Source organism: Gracilinanus agilis, chromosome 1, assembly GCF_016433145.1.
Source record: "Gracilinanus agilis isolate LMUSP501 chromosome 1, AgileGrace, whole genome shotgun sequence".
NCBI classification, from domain to species: Eukaryota; Metazoa; Chordata; class Mammalia; order Didelphimorphia; family Didelphidae; genus Gracilinanus; species Gracilinanus agilis.
In genome coordinates, this window is record NC_058130.1 from 484,223,561 (window position 1) to 484,240,951 (window position 17,391).

At 34.8% G+C, this 17,391-nt stretch overlaps 1 protein-coding gene across 1 annotated transcript in view; it reads left to right on the forward strand.

Annotated features, from left to right (window-relative positions):
• The window catches only part of ZNF704 (zinc finger protein 704), a 329,242-nt gene that overhangs the window by 86,056 nt on the left and 225,795 nt on the right, over positions 1-17,391 (forward strand). Inside the window, exon 2 of the mRNA XM_044665818.1 lies at positions 4,667-4,908. Coding sequence (XP_044521753.1) covers positions 4,688-4,908 — 221 coding nt within the window. The 5' untranslated portion in view covers positions 4,667-4,687. The remainder of the gene's footprint in view (positions 1-4,666; positions 4,909-17,391) is intronic.

Below are 17,391 nucleotides of genomic sequence, written 5' to 3' on the forward strand. Positions count from 1 at the left end.
ATGTGTGTGTGTGTGTGTGTGTGTGTGTGTGTGTGTGTGTGTGTGTGTGAATAGATAATGAGAGGGCATGAGAGCATTTCATTAGTAGGCAAAGAGAGGGCATGAGTGCATCCCAGGCCTAGGGAACAGCCTGACCAAAAGCATAGTGGTATAAAAAAACAGCGTATAGTAGAGAATGGAGAATTGTCCAGTTCTGCTAGAATGTGAATGGAAGGCAGTAGTATGAAATACAGTTTAAAAGAGCTATGGAATACTTTGAATACCAAGTAAAAGACTTTGAACTTCATTAGGGAGGTTGTACAGATTCTGAAGGTTTCTGAGCAGAAGAATTGAGATCAAAAGCTAGCAAAGCAGTAGATGGTTTTTGATTAATTTATTAATTCTTGTTGTCATCTAGTAGAGGGTAGGACTCTGTAAGAATGAGACATTATTCAGCCAAATTTTTGAGACATGGACATAAAGAAAGGTCTGGGACATGGAGTGCTGCCAGGAATAAGGGGCAAGAAGGTTAGATGCCACTCTGGTGGCAGCTAGGCAGCGTTTTGAATAGGCCTGCTATGAGGATTGAAAGACACTAAAAGATGGTAGCGGATGTTTCTGAAGACTGATTTCATTAAAAGATCATAGATATGACAGGATCTTGGATTTAGAGTGGGAAAGGAATCTACAAGCCTTTTAAGTCCAATCCTTTCATTTTATAGAAGAGGAATCTGAGACTGACAGAGTTAAGGGACTTGTCTGAGGTCATACACAGTCAGTTAAGTGGCAGAGCTGGGATACAGATGGTCCTCCAGTTGCCAAATCCAGCACAGCCTCCCCTGCAGTGTGATGCCTCATCTGCCTTCCCTCAACAGACTGTGTCAAGAGCAAACTTTCAGGGGCATCAAGGTGGGTTGATAGATAAAGAACCAGGCCTGGAGATGTGAGGTCCTGGTTCAAATCTGTTCTCAAGATACTTCCTAGCTGTGTGACCCTAGGCAAGTCACTTGACTCTAATTGCCTAGTCCTTATCACTTTTCTGTTTTGGAATTTATACTTAGTATTGATTCTAAGATGGAAGGCAAGAGTTTTTTTTTTAAAGTAGATCCAATAGGAGTAAATCATAGATATAGAGCTGGAAGAGACCTTATAGAGACCTCATAGATCATATAGTTCACAACCCCCTTTCTTTCTAGACTAGAAAACTAAGATAAATGAGTTAAGGGAGATTATCATTCCCAAAACTATATAGGCAATAAATGTCAGTTCAAATTTCAACTCATTAAAACTAATATAGCTAAGATTAGAAGGAAAGCAGAAAATTGGGAAAAAATTTTATGGACAGTTTTTTGGATAAAGGTCTCATAGCTAAAATATATGAAGAGCTTTGTCAAATTTATAAGAATATAAGCCATTCCCCCAATTGATAAGTGGTCAAAAGAAATAAATAGTTTCTGGATATATTCAAAGCTATATATAGCTATATGAAAAATGCTCCATATCATCATTGATTAGAGAAATGCAAATCAAAACAACTCTTAGACATCTGACACCTTTTAGCTTGGCTAAAGTGGCAAAAGGACAAAATGACAAGTGTTGGATGGGATGTGGGGAAAACACTAGTGCAGTGTTGGTGGAAATGTGAACTGATCCAACCATTTTGGAGAGCAATCTAGAATTTTGCCCAACAATGCCATTATTAGGTTCATTTCCTAAGGTAGTCAGGGAAAAAGGAAAATAACCTATATGCTCCAAAATGTTTATATCATCCATCTTTATTGTGATAAAGAACTAGAAATTGATGTGCTGCCCATCAGTTGGAGAATAGCTAAACAAGTTACAGCATATGATTGTGATGGAATAGTACTGTATTGTAAGAAATGATGAGCAGATTAAATTTTTAAAAAACATGGGAAGACCTACATGAAACTCTGAAAAGTGAAATGAGAAGAACCAAAAGAACATTACATACCGCAACAGAAAAATTGTTTGAAGAATGACTTGTGTATGTCCATCTCCAGAGAAAGAATTGATTCATAGAAACAAACAAGACATATTTTTATAAATACACATATCTTTTTTGTTAAATGATGCACCTTCCTTAGTGTAGGGAGGGGAGAAAGGATGGGAGGTACCTGCAAATTTTAATGTAACAAATAAACAATTAATTTTCAAAAATTTAAACCCAGTGAAATCACTGTTCTGCAGTGTTCAGAACTCCAGCCCAGAAGCAGATTATCTACAAATGATTCAGTGCTGGGGTCTCCATAATAAAGATGCAATGAACTCTGGGTGAATGATACTTCCCTTTTGCAGCTGCTATCTGACTGCTACTGACAATTTTGCCTACAGGACCCCTGAGGAATAGTCCCTGGAATAGCTAAAGAAGACTACTTTCTAAAATATTACTAAGGTTTGGAATTAGTAGTTATTTTCATTTTATTAAAAAAACATACATGTGTATATATATATATATATGCCACCTAGGAAGTAAATTAGTAATTCAGTTCAATTTTTAAAATAAATATTTGTCAATTTGAGACTGTGCTAGGTGGGAAATAAAGACAAAAGCATAACAGTCCCAGTTCTCAAGTAGCTTGTGTTCTGTCAGAGAATAGAACAGAAGACATTGTGTCACAGTGGAGAGAGCATCTGGGTTCATTCATATCTTGCCTCTGATACTACCTGAGAGACCATGGGCAAATCACTTAATCTCGTGGCTGCCAGTTTTCTCATTCGCAAAATAAGAGATTTGGCCTGGATAGCACTTGAGTTCCTTTTCATCTCTCGATTTAAGTTTCCTATTCAGTATTCTGAGGTACAAAGGATTCAGTTCAATTTCATTCCTAAATAGGAGGTAATAGAGGACATCACCCAATGAGGAAACATCTGTCTTCAATTTGAACCTCATTCAAGATATTTTTCACGATATTGACAGAATATTTAGCCAGCATTCATCTCTTTATTTTTTGCCTCACTTGATACTGATGATCAGAAAACTGTAAAATAAGCTTGCATGTGTTAGAACTTTTTGTTGTTGTTCAGTCGTTTCAGTTGTGTTCAACTCTGTGACTTCATTTGGGGTTTGCTCTTTCCTTTTCCAATTTGTTTTATAGATGAATAAACTAAAATAGACGGGGTTGAGTGACTTCCCCAGGGTCGCATAGCTGGTAAATATCTGAGGCCAGATTTGAACTTAGGAAGATGAATTTTCCTGACTGTATACCCAGCATTGTATTTACTGAGCTACTTAATTGCCCATTGTAACTTTTAAGGAATATTAAAGTTGACCTTAAAACTTATGTAAGAAGGTCTCTTGACTTTATCCTATTTTACTTATAAATAGGTAACATATTATTTTGCCTTCCTATTACTTTTTTTTAAACCCTTACCTTTGTCTTAGAATCAGTACTGTGTTGGCTCTAAGGCAAAAGAGTGGTAAAGACTAGGCATTGGAGGTTAAATGACTTGCCCAGGGTCACACAGCTAGGAAGTACCTGAGGTCAGATTTGAACCCAGGACCTCCTGTCTCTGGTCCTGACTCTCAATCCACTGAGCCACCCAGCTGCCTCCCCCCTTCATATTACCTTTTAAATGACCTTAACTTCTATGTTAGAATCAACACAAGTATTCATTCCAAGACAGAAAAACAATAAGGGGTAGGCAGCTGGGATAAGTGATCTGCCCTGGATCACACAGCTAGGAAGTGTCTAATGTCTGATTTAAACCCAGGACCTCCCATATCCAGGTCTGGCTCTCTATCCACTACATAAGTGCCCCTTTTCTGTTATTTTTTTAACATATGCATGGGAGAAACCTTTTGAGACATATACTTTTTTAAAAAAAAAGTCAATGAACAGTACAAAGGTAAGCAAGAGATATTTCTGAATTAGTATAGTTCAATTTGATGAGGTTTCATTGAATATTTATGTTTTCTTGTGTCATCTTCTCAGGAGGATTAGATTTTGGAGAGAAAAAAACTAAAATGATTAAGATCCAGGAAAGAAAAGAGTATGATTTTCTTCCTTCCTTCCTTCCTTCCTTCCTTCCTTCCTTCCTTCCTTCCTTCCTTCCTTCCTTCCTTCCTTCCTTCCTTCCTTCCTTCCTTCCTTCCTTCCTTCCTCCCTCCCCCTTCTTTTCCTTTCTCTCTCCCTCCTTCCCTTCTCTCCCTTCTTCTTTTCCCTCCTTCCTCTCCTGACAAAATAATTTCTCCAAAAACTTGTTTTTTTCTCAGAAGTTCCATACCTTTAAGACATTTCATTAAGCATACTTAAAAGTTGCATCTTTTCTTTGCACTGTTGATTTATGCTCATTTGTAGGTTATTTTGTTAGTGTTGTTAGATATTTTTCATGTATAATTTCTTAAAAAACAACAACAACTTACCTTTTGTCTTAGAATTGCTATTAAGTATCAGTGCCAAAGCAGAGGCACAGTAGGAACTAAGCAATTGGGGTTGAGTGATTTTCCCGGAGTCACACAGCCAGGAAATGTCTGAGTCCAGATTTGAATCTGGGATCTCCTAACTCCAGGCCTGTCATGTATATATTCTTTCTACATATTAAGCACCTTGAACACCTAGCCCATGCCTTTTCTTTCTTTTGCATTTCCTCACACTGGTACAAGCATAGAGCCCAGTCATGATGACTTAATGTTTATGACTAATGATTTTTATGTTTCATTTCACAGGCAGGGAGCACTAAGCGTGAAATGACCTTCACCTTTCAACAGGAGGACTTAAAACGTGACTTTAATAAAAAAATATCCTATCAACAATTGTTCCCTTTGGCCATGGCAGAAGATGTGAGAACAGCTGACACCAAAAAAGCCCACAGAGTCCCTGAACATGAAAAAGAGAACACTCGATCCATCTGTCTCCTGGAACAAAAACGCAAAGTGGTTTCGTCAAATATTGATGTTCCTCCAGCAAGGTAAGAAGGAACAAAACACATACCTGATCAACCGATGTCTGTCAAGTGCTTTATTATTCAGGAAATATCTGTGGGTCTGGCCTAGTAATTAGGTGGAAAATACTCAGAAGTTCTGATAAACCATTCTTCTTCACTCATCCAAGGTGATGAACAAAAACCTCTTGCCAAAAACTTTCCTTCTTGAAATGTAGATGATCGCTCTATGTTTCTGAGAGCTTATGTAGAATAGGGACACTGAGGGAGCAATATTTTAAGATGAGGAAATTGTAGGAGGAAAAAGGAGGAAAAATAGGAAAATCTACCCTCTCAAATAGTGTGTAGAAACAGATATAGGCACAAAGGATAAATACATGCTTAGTCTTTTTCTGTAATGCTATGTTAGGCTTTGGGGTAGGGTTTGGATCTGTGATTTCATTGGCATTGGTAACGTACAAGTAAGAAAACTATCTTTCCCAGTACGAATTTTTATCTTTGCTGCAATTTATAGTCATAGAGAGTTGCCTGGAATGTCAGAGGGTTAAGTGACTTGTCTAGGGTCACATAACCAGACTATGTCAGAGGCAGGATTTGAACTTAGTTCTTCCTGATTCTGAAGTCACCCTTTTAGACTCTGAGCCATGTTGCTTCTCATTTATAGTATGGAATTCACTCTAAGGCAAGTTGATCTCAAAATCTGAGATACTTTATTGGCTTTATTTTATACTATTTTATCTACGAAGTGTCCAGGAGAATTGACTTAAATGATATTGCAACAAAGTTCTGATGTACTATAGATAGTCACGATGGACAAAAAGAAGAAATATAAACTACATCCAGGTAGGAAAATGTGATTTGATTTTGATTGTTTAAACCCTTACCTTCTGTTCTAAGTCAGAAGAGTGGCAAGGAGTAGGCATTTGGGGTTAAGTGACTTGCCCAGGGGCACACAGGTAGGAAGTGTCTGAGGCCAGGTTTGAACCCAGGAAATATGTAATTTTAAGATGCTGATGGTAGGATTTAAAATAAAAACTGAGTAATCAAAGAGAACAAATAGGAATCTCACATACTCTTCAAGCCACTACAACACAGATAGTTGCTTTAGTTTTAACATGTGCACCATATTTTGTTGCAAAAACTTTTCTAGCAAAACATTAAGATAAATTTTTTTAAAATTCTAAACAGATGCATTTCTGACAGCTAGTTCAAGGATAAGAATCTTTTAAAAAGCAACACATGCCCCTTTTGTATTCTCACTTTTTTGTTTCTAATAAAGAGATTAGTTTAATTCAGCTAAAGTTTCAGAAATTGGCAAAGATGATTACACATTGAGGTAGGGATGAAAACCTGAAAGATAATAGCTTGTTTTCATTGTTTGAACTCTATTTTGGGTTTAGTTCAAAATTAACTTCCCTAGAAGTTGTTTTTTGGTGTTCTACCATCTTGCCAAATTTGTAAGACTCTAAGATTTCAAGCCACTTTGTTTTCCCCATCTTTGCTGCCAAACTACACAAGTGTGTTAAATTCTCATATGCCTACTACATGTTTTTAACTACTTAGAATACTTCATGTGGCTTGTCTTTCAAATAAAGTCTATTTAAAGTTTTTCTTTAATTGATCAAATGTTTTTCCCTGAGTATTTGGTAACTACAAGTTGCTTTTACATCTTGGAACTATGTAAATATGGGTTGTTTAGTAGAAAATACAAGTTACATATTAGAAAAGTGAGACACTAAGTTTCACTTTTCTTTCCTTTTAAGCTTTTAAGGAAAGAAAAGAATAGGCTTTAATAATGTCAAGGAGTTTACTAATAATTCAACGGTACAGTATTAGAATTTAAATCAATTCAACATAATTTATATCATCTTTTTTTATTTGCTAATGCACCTTTGGTATTTATCTCAGGCTTTTGCCAATCTACAAGTATTAAATATGCTTTCTTACTTTAATGTAGTACTTACTGTTGTCCTAAAAGTCTCAGTGCAGTTTTAAGCCATTAAGTTGAATATAAAGCTGGCTATTTAAAGTGTTTTGCAAGCTTTAAAAGACCATATAAATGTCAACTATTATTATTATTATTGTTACAGGCACCACGATAGAAAGTGTTATGTTTTGAAAGGGAGGGAGGTAATGATGAAAGGAGAAGGAAAAGGTCCTTTCTTCAGTGTTCTCTGATTGTGTTTTTCCATCCTCTTTAAATTTACTAAATGTAATTAAGAAGCATAACAGTCAAGCTAGGGTTGTAGCAAGACTGGTGAATGATGTAGAAAAATTAATTAGGTTTTAAATCCATTAATGTACAGCAGAATACTCAAGTGACAAGATGTGATTTACACTTATTAATTCCTTAAGGGAAATTCTAGTTGAATTTTCATCATTTGGGGTTTCCAGTAATCCAACTGTTTCATCACTATGGTATAAATTTAATAATTTCAAGTTATGCAAATAGGATGGTGAAGTAAATTGATCATTTCCCCTGATGATGACAAAGCATAAAGAAATTGTTGAGTGTAATAGTCTATTTTCACATCATTTTTCTTTTGTCTCTAAAGTTGTCACATGCTTTCATGTCCATTTTAAAAATGTTTATTTAGGACAAAATTAAACTTTCCTTTCTCTTCTGTGTAGATCACAGTTTTGTCTTAAGTAAATTAGTTTTCCTGCCTTAAGGAGACACTCTACATTTCATTTATGATATAGAGGAAACAACAAAACCTTTAGTTATTACTACAAAAGCATGACCATAGCAATTCCCCACTCAAGAAGTTTTAGTGGTTTCCTATTGCCTCTAAGGATAAAACACAAAATACTTACCTTTAGTATTAAATCCCATCACCATCCAGTCTGAACCCATTTTCTGAAACAAAATTCACATGATCTTTCACACACTCTATTACAGCTAAACTGGGCTGCTCACTTTTCTCTGTTTAAAACAGTTTCCTGCCTTCATGACTTTGTACAAGAGGTCCACAGGCCTAGAAATGCTTTCCCATCCTACCTCCACCTCTCATAATACCTACCTCCTTTCAAGTCTCAGTTTCCGTTTTCTCTCCTACAGACACACCTAACCTGGTGCCCCAAATTTTATTGTCCTTTTTTCCTCCCTGAAATTATTTTGTATATAGTATATATTATATATATGTATATATTATTTTTATATTATTTGTATACATTCTTTATTTTATTATTCCCCCCATAAAACATAACCTTCTTGAAGTCAGGGATTATTTTATTTTTTTTCTATTTATCTCCAAAAACTTGCATGTAACTTAGTAAATGCTCATTTAAAAAAAAGATGCCATTTAGGGAAATACAAATTGTATGAGAGGAGAGGCATTTGTATTTATAAGGAATGCTATAATGTGCATATGCAAAATGGTCATTGGGATTTACTTAATCAACTCTCTTAGAAGAGGAGAGGTCTTAGCTTTTTTTTTCAGCCATCAAGGTATCCTTTAGTAGGGCTACTACCTTCCTAAGAAGCTAATTCTGTATCAGAACCAGGAGAATGGAGCTCATTGAAAACTCCTTTTATAATGCTGTGTTCTTCTTATTAATTTGGTTAGCTTTAATATTTCTTGAGTAGGTCCTTTATGCCTGAAATTATTTTATTATTAATGCCTTGGAGCTTTAGGAGAGAAAGAAAAGATAGGAGAAAGAATAGGAATATTTTTCTGAAGACCAGAGAGGATTTGTAAATAGTCCACATTGTAGATTAGGTAAAATATGCAGTACTAAATTAAATGATTATAAGGGGCAGCTGGGTAGCTCAGTGGATTGAGAGCCAGACCTAGAGACGGGAGGTCCTAGGTTCAAATTTGACCTCAGACACTTCCCAGCTGTGTGACCCTGGGCAAGTCACTTGACCCCCATTGCCTACCCTTACCACTCTTCTGTCTTGGAGCCAATACACAGTATTGACTTCAAGAAGGAAGGTAAGGGTTAAAAGAAAAAAAAATAATTAATTTATTTATTTATGTAATGATTATACATACATTTTGCTATATGACTTTTTGCTTAAAATATTGCTCTTCTTAATAACGTTTCATGTGTTTTTTTCACTTTACCTAGTCTGAAATTTCTTTGAAGATAGAGATTGATTCTTTCATTCTTCTGGTTTATTACTCTGTGACCCCTGATTCCTTACACTCGGTAATTTCTTGTCAATCAGTTCTATGTCTGGGAAGATATTTAGAGGTACAGTCTTCCAAGAACAAATACTGGTATGTGAGCTCTGTGTGCAGCTGCCGATTGTTCTGGTGAGATTCCAGCTATTAAAACTTATAAAGACACAAAATACTAATTAATAATACGTATACTTGGAGTTTAATTGTGTGATATTCTTGAATTTATTTTTCTAATCTGAAAGATTTATAGGAAAACATTTGTAAATAACCAATAATTTTTGGTGAATGCTTTACAAATGCTAATATCAACAAAAAAAAAAACCCTAAGAAAACAACCCACATCATTAATTGGTAGTTACGAGGAAGACTGACTGATAAATTGCATAAACCTTTTATATAATCACCCTTTCTTTGCTTAAGCATGGCAACATTAATGAAGTTGAGTTTTTAACCAAGCTGTTAATGTATGGAGAGTTGAAGCCTTTATCTCTGCACATACTTTTTTTAAGTTCTTCCTCACATGAAGAAAGTCATAGGCAGTGGTGTAAGGAACAGTGGATCTGAAGTCCAAGGATTTATTGAAATCTTAGCCATGTAAAGTTGCTGCCTATGGTCCTTTACCACCCTGGGCCCTCACTGACTTTCACTGTAAAAATAAAAAGAAGAGACATGATGATATACCTTTAAGGTCCTTTCCAATTCTAAGTCCTATGACCTTTTACCTCTTCCTGAAATTGTTCAGATCATACTCTGTAAGTTCTATTTTAAATCAGATTCTCTCTTTTTAATCAACTCACTAACTAATTCTACTTTAACCCACTGTTTACCTTGTGGAGTATAATAGAGAGAATTCTGGACCTGGAGTCAAGAGACACAGAGTTCAGTTCTGCTGTGATTCTTCCTAGCTGTGTGACACATTGCAAGTTACTTCGCTTCTCAGGGACACAGTATCTTCATGTGTAAAATAAGGCTAATGATTCTTTACTACTTAATTCACAGGCACTTTGTTAAGTGCTTTATAAATATGATCTCTTTTTGGTCTTCACAACAAACCCTGCGAGGTAGGTGCTATTAAGTTCCCTATTTTACAGGTGAGGAAACTGAGGCAAATAGAGGTGAAATGTTTTGCCCAGGGTAAGATGAGGATGAAAGCTCTTTGCAAACTTTGAAGTGCTCAAGATATATAATCTATTATTATTATATTATATTTTATTGCTATATTATATTATTATATTATTTATATTATGTTATATTATTATTACTATAGGCTAGAAAATATTTGAGAGACAAGATGGCGATATTATATTATATTATTTATATTATATTATTATTACTATAGGTTAGAAAATATTTGAGAGGCAAGATGGCAATATTATTATTATATTATTTATATTATATTATTATATTATTATTACTATAGAAAATATTTGAGAGGCAAGATGGCAATATTATTATATTATATTATTTATATTATATTATATTATTATTACTGTAGGTTAGAAAATATTTGAGAGGCAAGATGGCAATATTATTATTATATTATTATATTATTATTACTATAGATTAGAAAATATTTGAGAGGCAAGATGGCAATATTATTATATTATTTATATTATATTATTATATTATTGTTACTGTATGTTAGAAAATATTTGAGAGGCAAGATGGCATAACTGTTAGAGAGATAACCTTGGAGCCAGAAGGATCTGAATTCAAGACTTGCTTCTGATATGGCATCTAATCAGATCTTAATGACTCTAAGTTACAGAGAATGTGTCTGTCTGTGTTAGTAGTGGAAATTTCCTCACCTAGGAGTTCCCCTCACCAATGAAATTACAGATCCAGTCCCTATCTTTAGGGAACATTTCTATAAAGATACAATAACCAAAAAATTACAAAAATTTAGTGATCTATGATCATTTCCCTTAAAGTATGCTTTTTTTTTTTCTTTGCTTGTAAGATTTAATACCCCTGTGGGTCTGGTTAAATGCTACTTCTTCTAAGAACGCTTCTCTCGCCATTATCTTACCCTGGATGAGTCACTTAACCACTCTTTGCCTCAGTTTCCCCAACTGTAAAACGGGGACTATAACAGCACTTACCCTGAAGGTTTGTTGTGAGGATCAAAAGAGCTCATATCTACAAAGTGCTTAGCAAAATGCCTGGCACATCAGTGGTGCTTTGTATAAATGCTTATTTCTAATATCACCCTCCTTGTCCCCAATCACTTCCCACCGCAGGCCTGGGAGTGACCTTTCTCTTCATTTAAATCCGAGAGTACATTGTCTAGCCCTCCGTTATGACAACATATACATATATACATGGAGAGAGGGATAATTGCATAAACCAGAGCGTGGCTTCCAATATGTTGGCTACATCCCTTTGGAAGTCTTTACAGAAAGACATTGATAGGAGTGCTTCTGGATGGGAAGATGTGGATATATTGTGATCCGCACCATCAGGAGTGCCTCCGTGAATGAGATTTTTGGATGTGTTAAGAGTAGATACGTGTACATGAATGATTTTTCCTGATATTGAATATTGGTTGGAACTCTTAGCTCTCAGCTAGGAAATGTTCTTCCGATTCTTTGTGCCATCCATCCTTTAAAAACATTAGCAGTGAAACAAGCATTCTTGGATAACTCAGATTATTAGAGCATGGCATTTGTTACTCTGTTTTGCCAGACTTTGTATTTTTGGAGGGTACTGATGCTTAATTTGGTTGGATTTCACCCAAACAGCAATTACAATTTGATTATGCAAAGCAGCGACTGTCTTCTAATTATAACTCTACAGTTAAAGGAAGCTATTAGCAAACCAGTTGCAACAAGGAAAGAGGAAAGAATTAGCCAAAATTTTTCCAGACCTAACAGCAGTTTATTAGAATACTACAGAATATTAGTCTGCTGTTAGAAGAATAAAATGAACTAAACTATAGTATTTGTTTTGCTTTGTTTTGTTTTTCAATGCAACTGTCTCTCTTTGCCTTTTGCTGTATAATAGCAAATGATCTCTTTATTTGACAATAGTCTAGAATTTCCATTGTTTAAATGAATCTGGGAGGATGAATAAACCTTTGAATACGAGGAGGATAAGTGATTAGACAGTTCAATAATACCTTGATTTACTTATCAGAAAGGTTTTGAACTAGTTTGGGTGACATTCTAAGTCAAAGTTTTCTCATTTTATTTCTTTTACCTGAAACTTCTTTGTATTTGATGAATGATGAACATGGTATATAATATGAAAGTTTTTTTATACTGAAGTTGTAAGCAAAGGAACTCATACTGGAGATGTTCAGTAAACTATGATCTTTGAGGATGGGTTCATTTTTGTCTATTTCAGTAGCCAACAAATATTTATTAAGCTCCCGATGGGTGCCAGGCTCTCTGCTAAGTACTAAAGGATACAAAGAAAGGCAAAAGACAGTCCCTGCTCTCAAGGAACTCACCAGATAATGGGAAGAGACAACATATAAAAAGAAACTGAGAAGGGACAGGGAGGGAGGGAGAAGGGAGGAGCATGTTGAAATCCGAAAGGGTATAGACTGGTGGAAAGTGATGGAATGGCTGCCCTGGACATCTTCCCTACGTGAAAGATTTGAAATGAGCTCTTAATAGCTCCCCTCCATCCTCTCCAATCAGTAGATTTCGAGAGAATGGCATTTAACTAGATTGAGAAGGATGAAGCATCAGAATAAGAAGTTGTAAAAGAATTGGGATTGGGAACATTTGTGGTGTGCCGGATGGTGTGTTGACCTTCTAATAATAAAAACATGGCTTCTGTTGTAGCCTCTGACACTTAAGAGCTAAGTTAACTGTGGACAAATCATTTTACTTCTCTTTATTTTTTTAACTGTAAAATTGTGATAATAATACCTCTCCTATCTATTCCACCGGGTTATTGTGAGAATTAAATGAAAGGGTACATATAAAACATTTAATAAATGTTGGCTAATATTATTTTTCCTTCTATCATTTTAATTTTATTTTTAATCCTCCTTCCTATCAGTATGATAATCATTATTTTTTAAGAAAGCAATGACAATCATAACTAAGGAAAACTTGTTATTATGTGCAATTAATTAAAAAATATATCTATGAATATAAATAAATAAATAAAATGGGGATTCCCTAAAAAAAGATGAAGAAAGAAAGCAATGACACTTGGTTGAAAGGAAAGATGATACATCTTTTTTCCTCCACCTCTAAATGTAGTTCACTGCCTTTTTTTTATTGTTATTTTTTGTTGTTGATGATAAAGGCATAAAATAACCTAGCAGGTTCAAGTAGTGATTCAAACAGAAAAAAGCCAAGATTCTAAGAGCAGCCCAAAGATGGGCATCTGAGAAAAAAGCTATAAAAGTCAAGGTTCTATTAAAAATTAAAATGAAAAGCTGGGATGTCTTTCTGTTTTTAAATGGGCAAGTAGTTCACCTTCTCTATATCTCGGTTTCTTCCTCTGCAAAATAAGAGAACTAAATCACCTGGGTCCCTTCTAACTCTGTCTATGAACCTCTTGCTACATGATCTCCATAGTCCCTTCCAACTCTACATTCTGGTTTCTTATAGGTGAGATTCTACTTTTTTGAAAGGAGAATTTTGAAAATCTTTTTCAATCTCACCCCAACCCTTTGATTGGATTAAAAAGGAGACCTGAGGTTTATCTGTATAAGGAGGATGCCTCATGGCTCCCTGGCATTCCCAAAGCTGCTTGCCTCTTGTCCCACAAGACTCCTGTCATCCAGAAGACTGACCTCTGATCCAGACGGAGGTCAAATCTGTCTAAGCAGAGAGACCCAGAAGAAGTCACTTCATGGGGTGTATGAGTTATGGATCACAGAAGTTTGCCTTCCCTTTGCGAGGAAGCAACAGGAACAAATGGGAACATGTGATGAGCAACAAGCCACGTTAGCTAGGAGACCATCCATGTGATAACGTGCCTTTTTTCTCTCCAACCCACTTTCATTATAACAAATAATTGTAAATTAATATACAGTTTCTGGAGAATATTAATCTTAACACCCAGAACCAGGCCACTACGCTACATTCTGATAATCTCCAAAACATGTTGCTTGAACTCTGGCCCTATTTTACTTCCCACAAGTTTTTTATTTTTATTTTATTTATTTTTTCCCCACAAGTTTTTTTTTTTTTAAATCAGCATGCTTAGCATTTTCACAGTGTAGGAGTATTCCATCACAATCATATAGCACAATTTGTTTAGACATTTCTCAATTGGGGGACATCCCCTCAATTTCCAGGTTTTTGCCCTACAGAGAAAACTTCTGTTAATATTTTGTGACATATTAATTCTTTTCCTTTCCCTCTAATATTCTTGGGGAAAAGATCAGGCCCTTTTTTGATTTTTAATAAAAGTAAACCTAACATTAGATTTGTTGGATAATGACAAGAAGGTCAATATAGTTAATCGAGTCAGGCATTAATTAGCTCTTTTTAAAAAAATTTTTTTTATTTTTAAACCCTTAACTTCTGTGTATTGGATCCTTGGTGGAAGAGTGGTAAGAGTGGGCAATGGGGATCAAGTGACTTGCCCAGGGTCACACAGCTGGGAAGTGTCTGAGGCTGGATTTGAACCTAGGACTTCCCATCTCTAGGCCTGACTCTCAATTCACTGAGCTACCCAGTTACCCCCATTAATTAGCTCTGATTAGGTCTTGGAGTATCTTGGAAGTGATATGCTTTGTAGTAGAGACATATAAATTTGCAGATAGGCCCCAGAACCAATCTAGTCTCCAAAAAGCTCTTGGTTTTATGCTTCTGGTCTAGACTGCCTAGATATGCTGATAAGATAGATATTCTGGGCCTGCTTCTGCCAGAATTATTTATGTCACATTCTCAACCTGAAATTCATTTCAGCCTAAACTAGCTTTGGATAGGTAGATCCATTGCAATCTCATTCAGAAGCCATTATAATAGAACATCAAAAATTTTATGAAAACACGATTGTAAAATATCTGTGAGTAATCTGTTGCCATTTTCTTTTAAAATTTTGATAAGGAAGTGAATAAAATGAAGTAAGACTTTTTTTGCAAGCATTTGTTTTTTTCTTTTTCAAGTGTTTCATTACCTATTATCCCTATTTTCTTTAAGTATGCCTCATGCAATTTTAGGATTCTGAAAAACATGGATAAATTTGGCTGTCATAGCATTTTAAAGGCTAACACATTTGCATTCTTCCTATTTCTATTGGCTTTAAATATAGCATTTAGAATCTAGCTGTCTGTTCCCACAATTGGGTTTAGTAACCCTTCATTATAAGCATTTATTATTTAATGCTAAATTATAATAGAACACCTGTACAGAAATGCATGGCAGACTGTCATGAATATCAGTTGAATTTATAATAGGGGTCATTAGCATTAATACAAAAGTAATTCAATGATACTGCAATACTTACCATTGATACTGATTTGATTGCATAATCTCTTTATTTTTCCTTTTCATACTGGCTAATTTGATGGTCACAAAATGGAATGAAAAATTCTAATTCATTCTGTTGTAAACATTGCAATCTGGAATTCCTTAGATCATTGGAATATCCTTCTGTTCCAAGTGAAGTCATTGGGTGAATGGTAAAATATTTTTAATTGGAGACCTGGATTCAATTCCCAATTCTATCACTTTCATTTAATTCATTTAAGCTCCAAGAGATAAGAACAGGCAGTTCACCAAAAGAGAAAAGCAAACTATCAACAGTCTTTCTGTGTGGTTGTTTTTTGTTTTTAAATTTAAACTTTACTCAACTGTATACTTAAGCAATTTAGACTACTTTAGAAACTATAGAAAATTGGGGTATTGCTTTTTTTAAAAAAAGAGAGAATGAAACATATATATATATATATATATATGTAAATCAAATAGTCAACAAGAAGCTAAAATCCACACCCAAGTGGAGGCCAATGAAAACTTCAAAATGGTGGTACATTTGCCATATAAACTGTTCCTCAAACTCTAATCTAGAAAACAGCCTTATTTGTCTCTAGCTAAGTAAAAACATTCCCATTTTTAAAAAAGTTCTATTTCAGGAAAGGAAAAACATTTTTAAAATGTCTTATAAAACAGCACTTCTGTTAAGAATTGCAGAAAACTTTTGCAGCCATTTTTGTAAATAAAGTTAAATTTCAAAATTTATTCGAGGGAAAAATGCATCCTCATAAATTTCTCATAAATAGCCTCTAAAGACATATCAGAAATCTGCTACAAGCTTCACATTGAGAAAATTCCAAAGCTCCTTAACCAGAAAAAAAATCACCTTAATGATTTATTTTTATTAAACCTTGCTTAAATGAATAAGATCCAACTTCATCTACATTTCAGTTCTTACCCCACTTTGTTTCTCTGTTTTTGAAAATAACTGATTTTTTTTAATCCTAAAAGGGTAACTCTTTGATTAAAAATAAAATTCATTTCTTCTAAAATGATATCTATTCTTCTTTTTTCTTCTTTTTTATTTCTTTCTTTAAATTTATTTTTTAAACCCTTAACTTCTATGTATTGGCTCCTTGGTGAACAAGTGGTAAGGGTGGGCAATGGGGTGTCAAGTGACTTGCCCAGGGTCACACAGCTGGGAAGTGTCTGAGGTCGGATTTGAACTTAGGACCTCCCATCTCTAGGCCTGACTCTCAATCTACTGAGCTACCCAGCTGCTCCCTGATATCTATTTTTCTTATTAAATACCTCCAAATCTTTTGGGGGATAGTTTGGGAGAGGGGGAGAGCTGAAAGGAAAGACTAGTGTGGATAATTATATTTTCCATGCTTTACATGAATAGCATGTCCATGTAAAAATCGTTCCAAATTGCTAATAATTTCACTTTCCTCCTTTCCATGGAGATACAAAAGACTAAAATTGGTATACAACATCTATTTTTCTGTCTAGATCTTTGCATTCTACATCACAAATTGATGATTTTATTAATGGAAATGACATCAAAGAAGATATATTATGATTTGCTTTGCCTCTATACTCTTAAGGACCATTAGGTTCTTGCTCTCTGATTTTCAACTAAAATTTCTGTTTGTATTGTTTCCTCCTATGAAAAAAAAATTGCCTGGAGCAGGCAATATCCCCAGAACTTAGCAAAGTACTTTGCTCATAGAAAGTACTTACATTTCATTCATTCATTGAAAAGGAGGGTTGATATTCAGTGTGGTGGGGTGTCTAGAAATTACTATTATCAAAACAAAAAGAATCAGTAAAACTTTATTAAAATTTTTAATTAATAATAAAGTTGAAGTCTGGTAAATGGAGTTTTTAAATTATGTGCCATGGTCAGGCAGAGTCAAAATGGTGGAGAAACTACAGAGCCCTATCTGATTCCTACCAACTTATCCCTGCCCCCCCAAAACAATGATAAT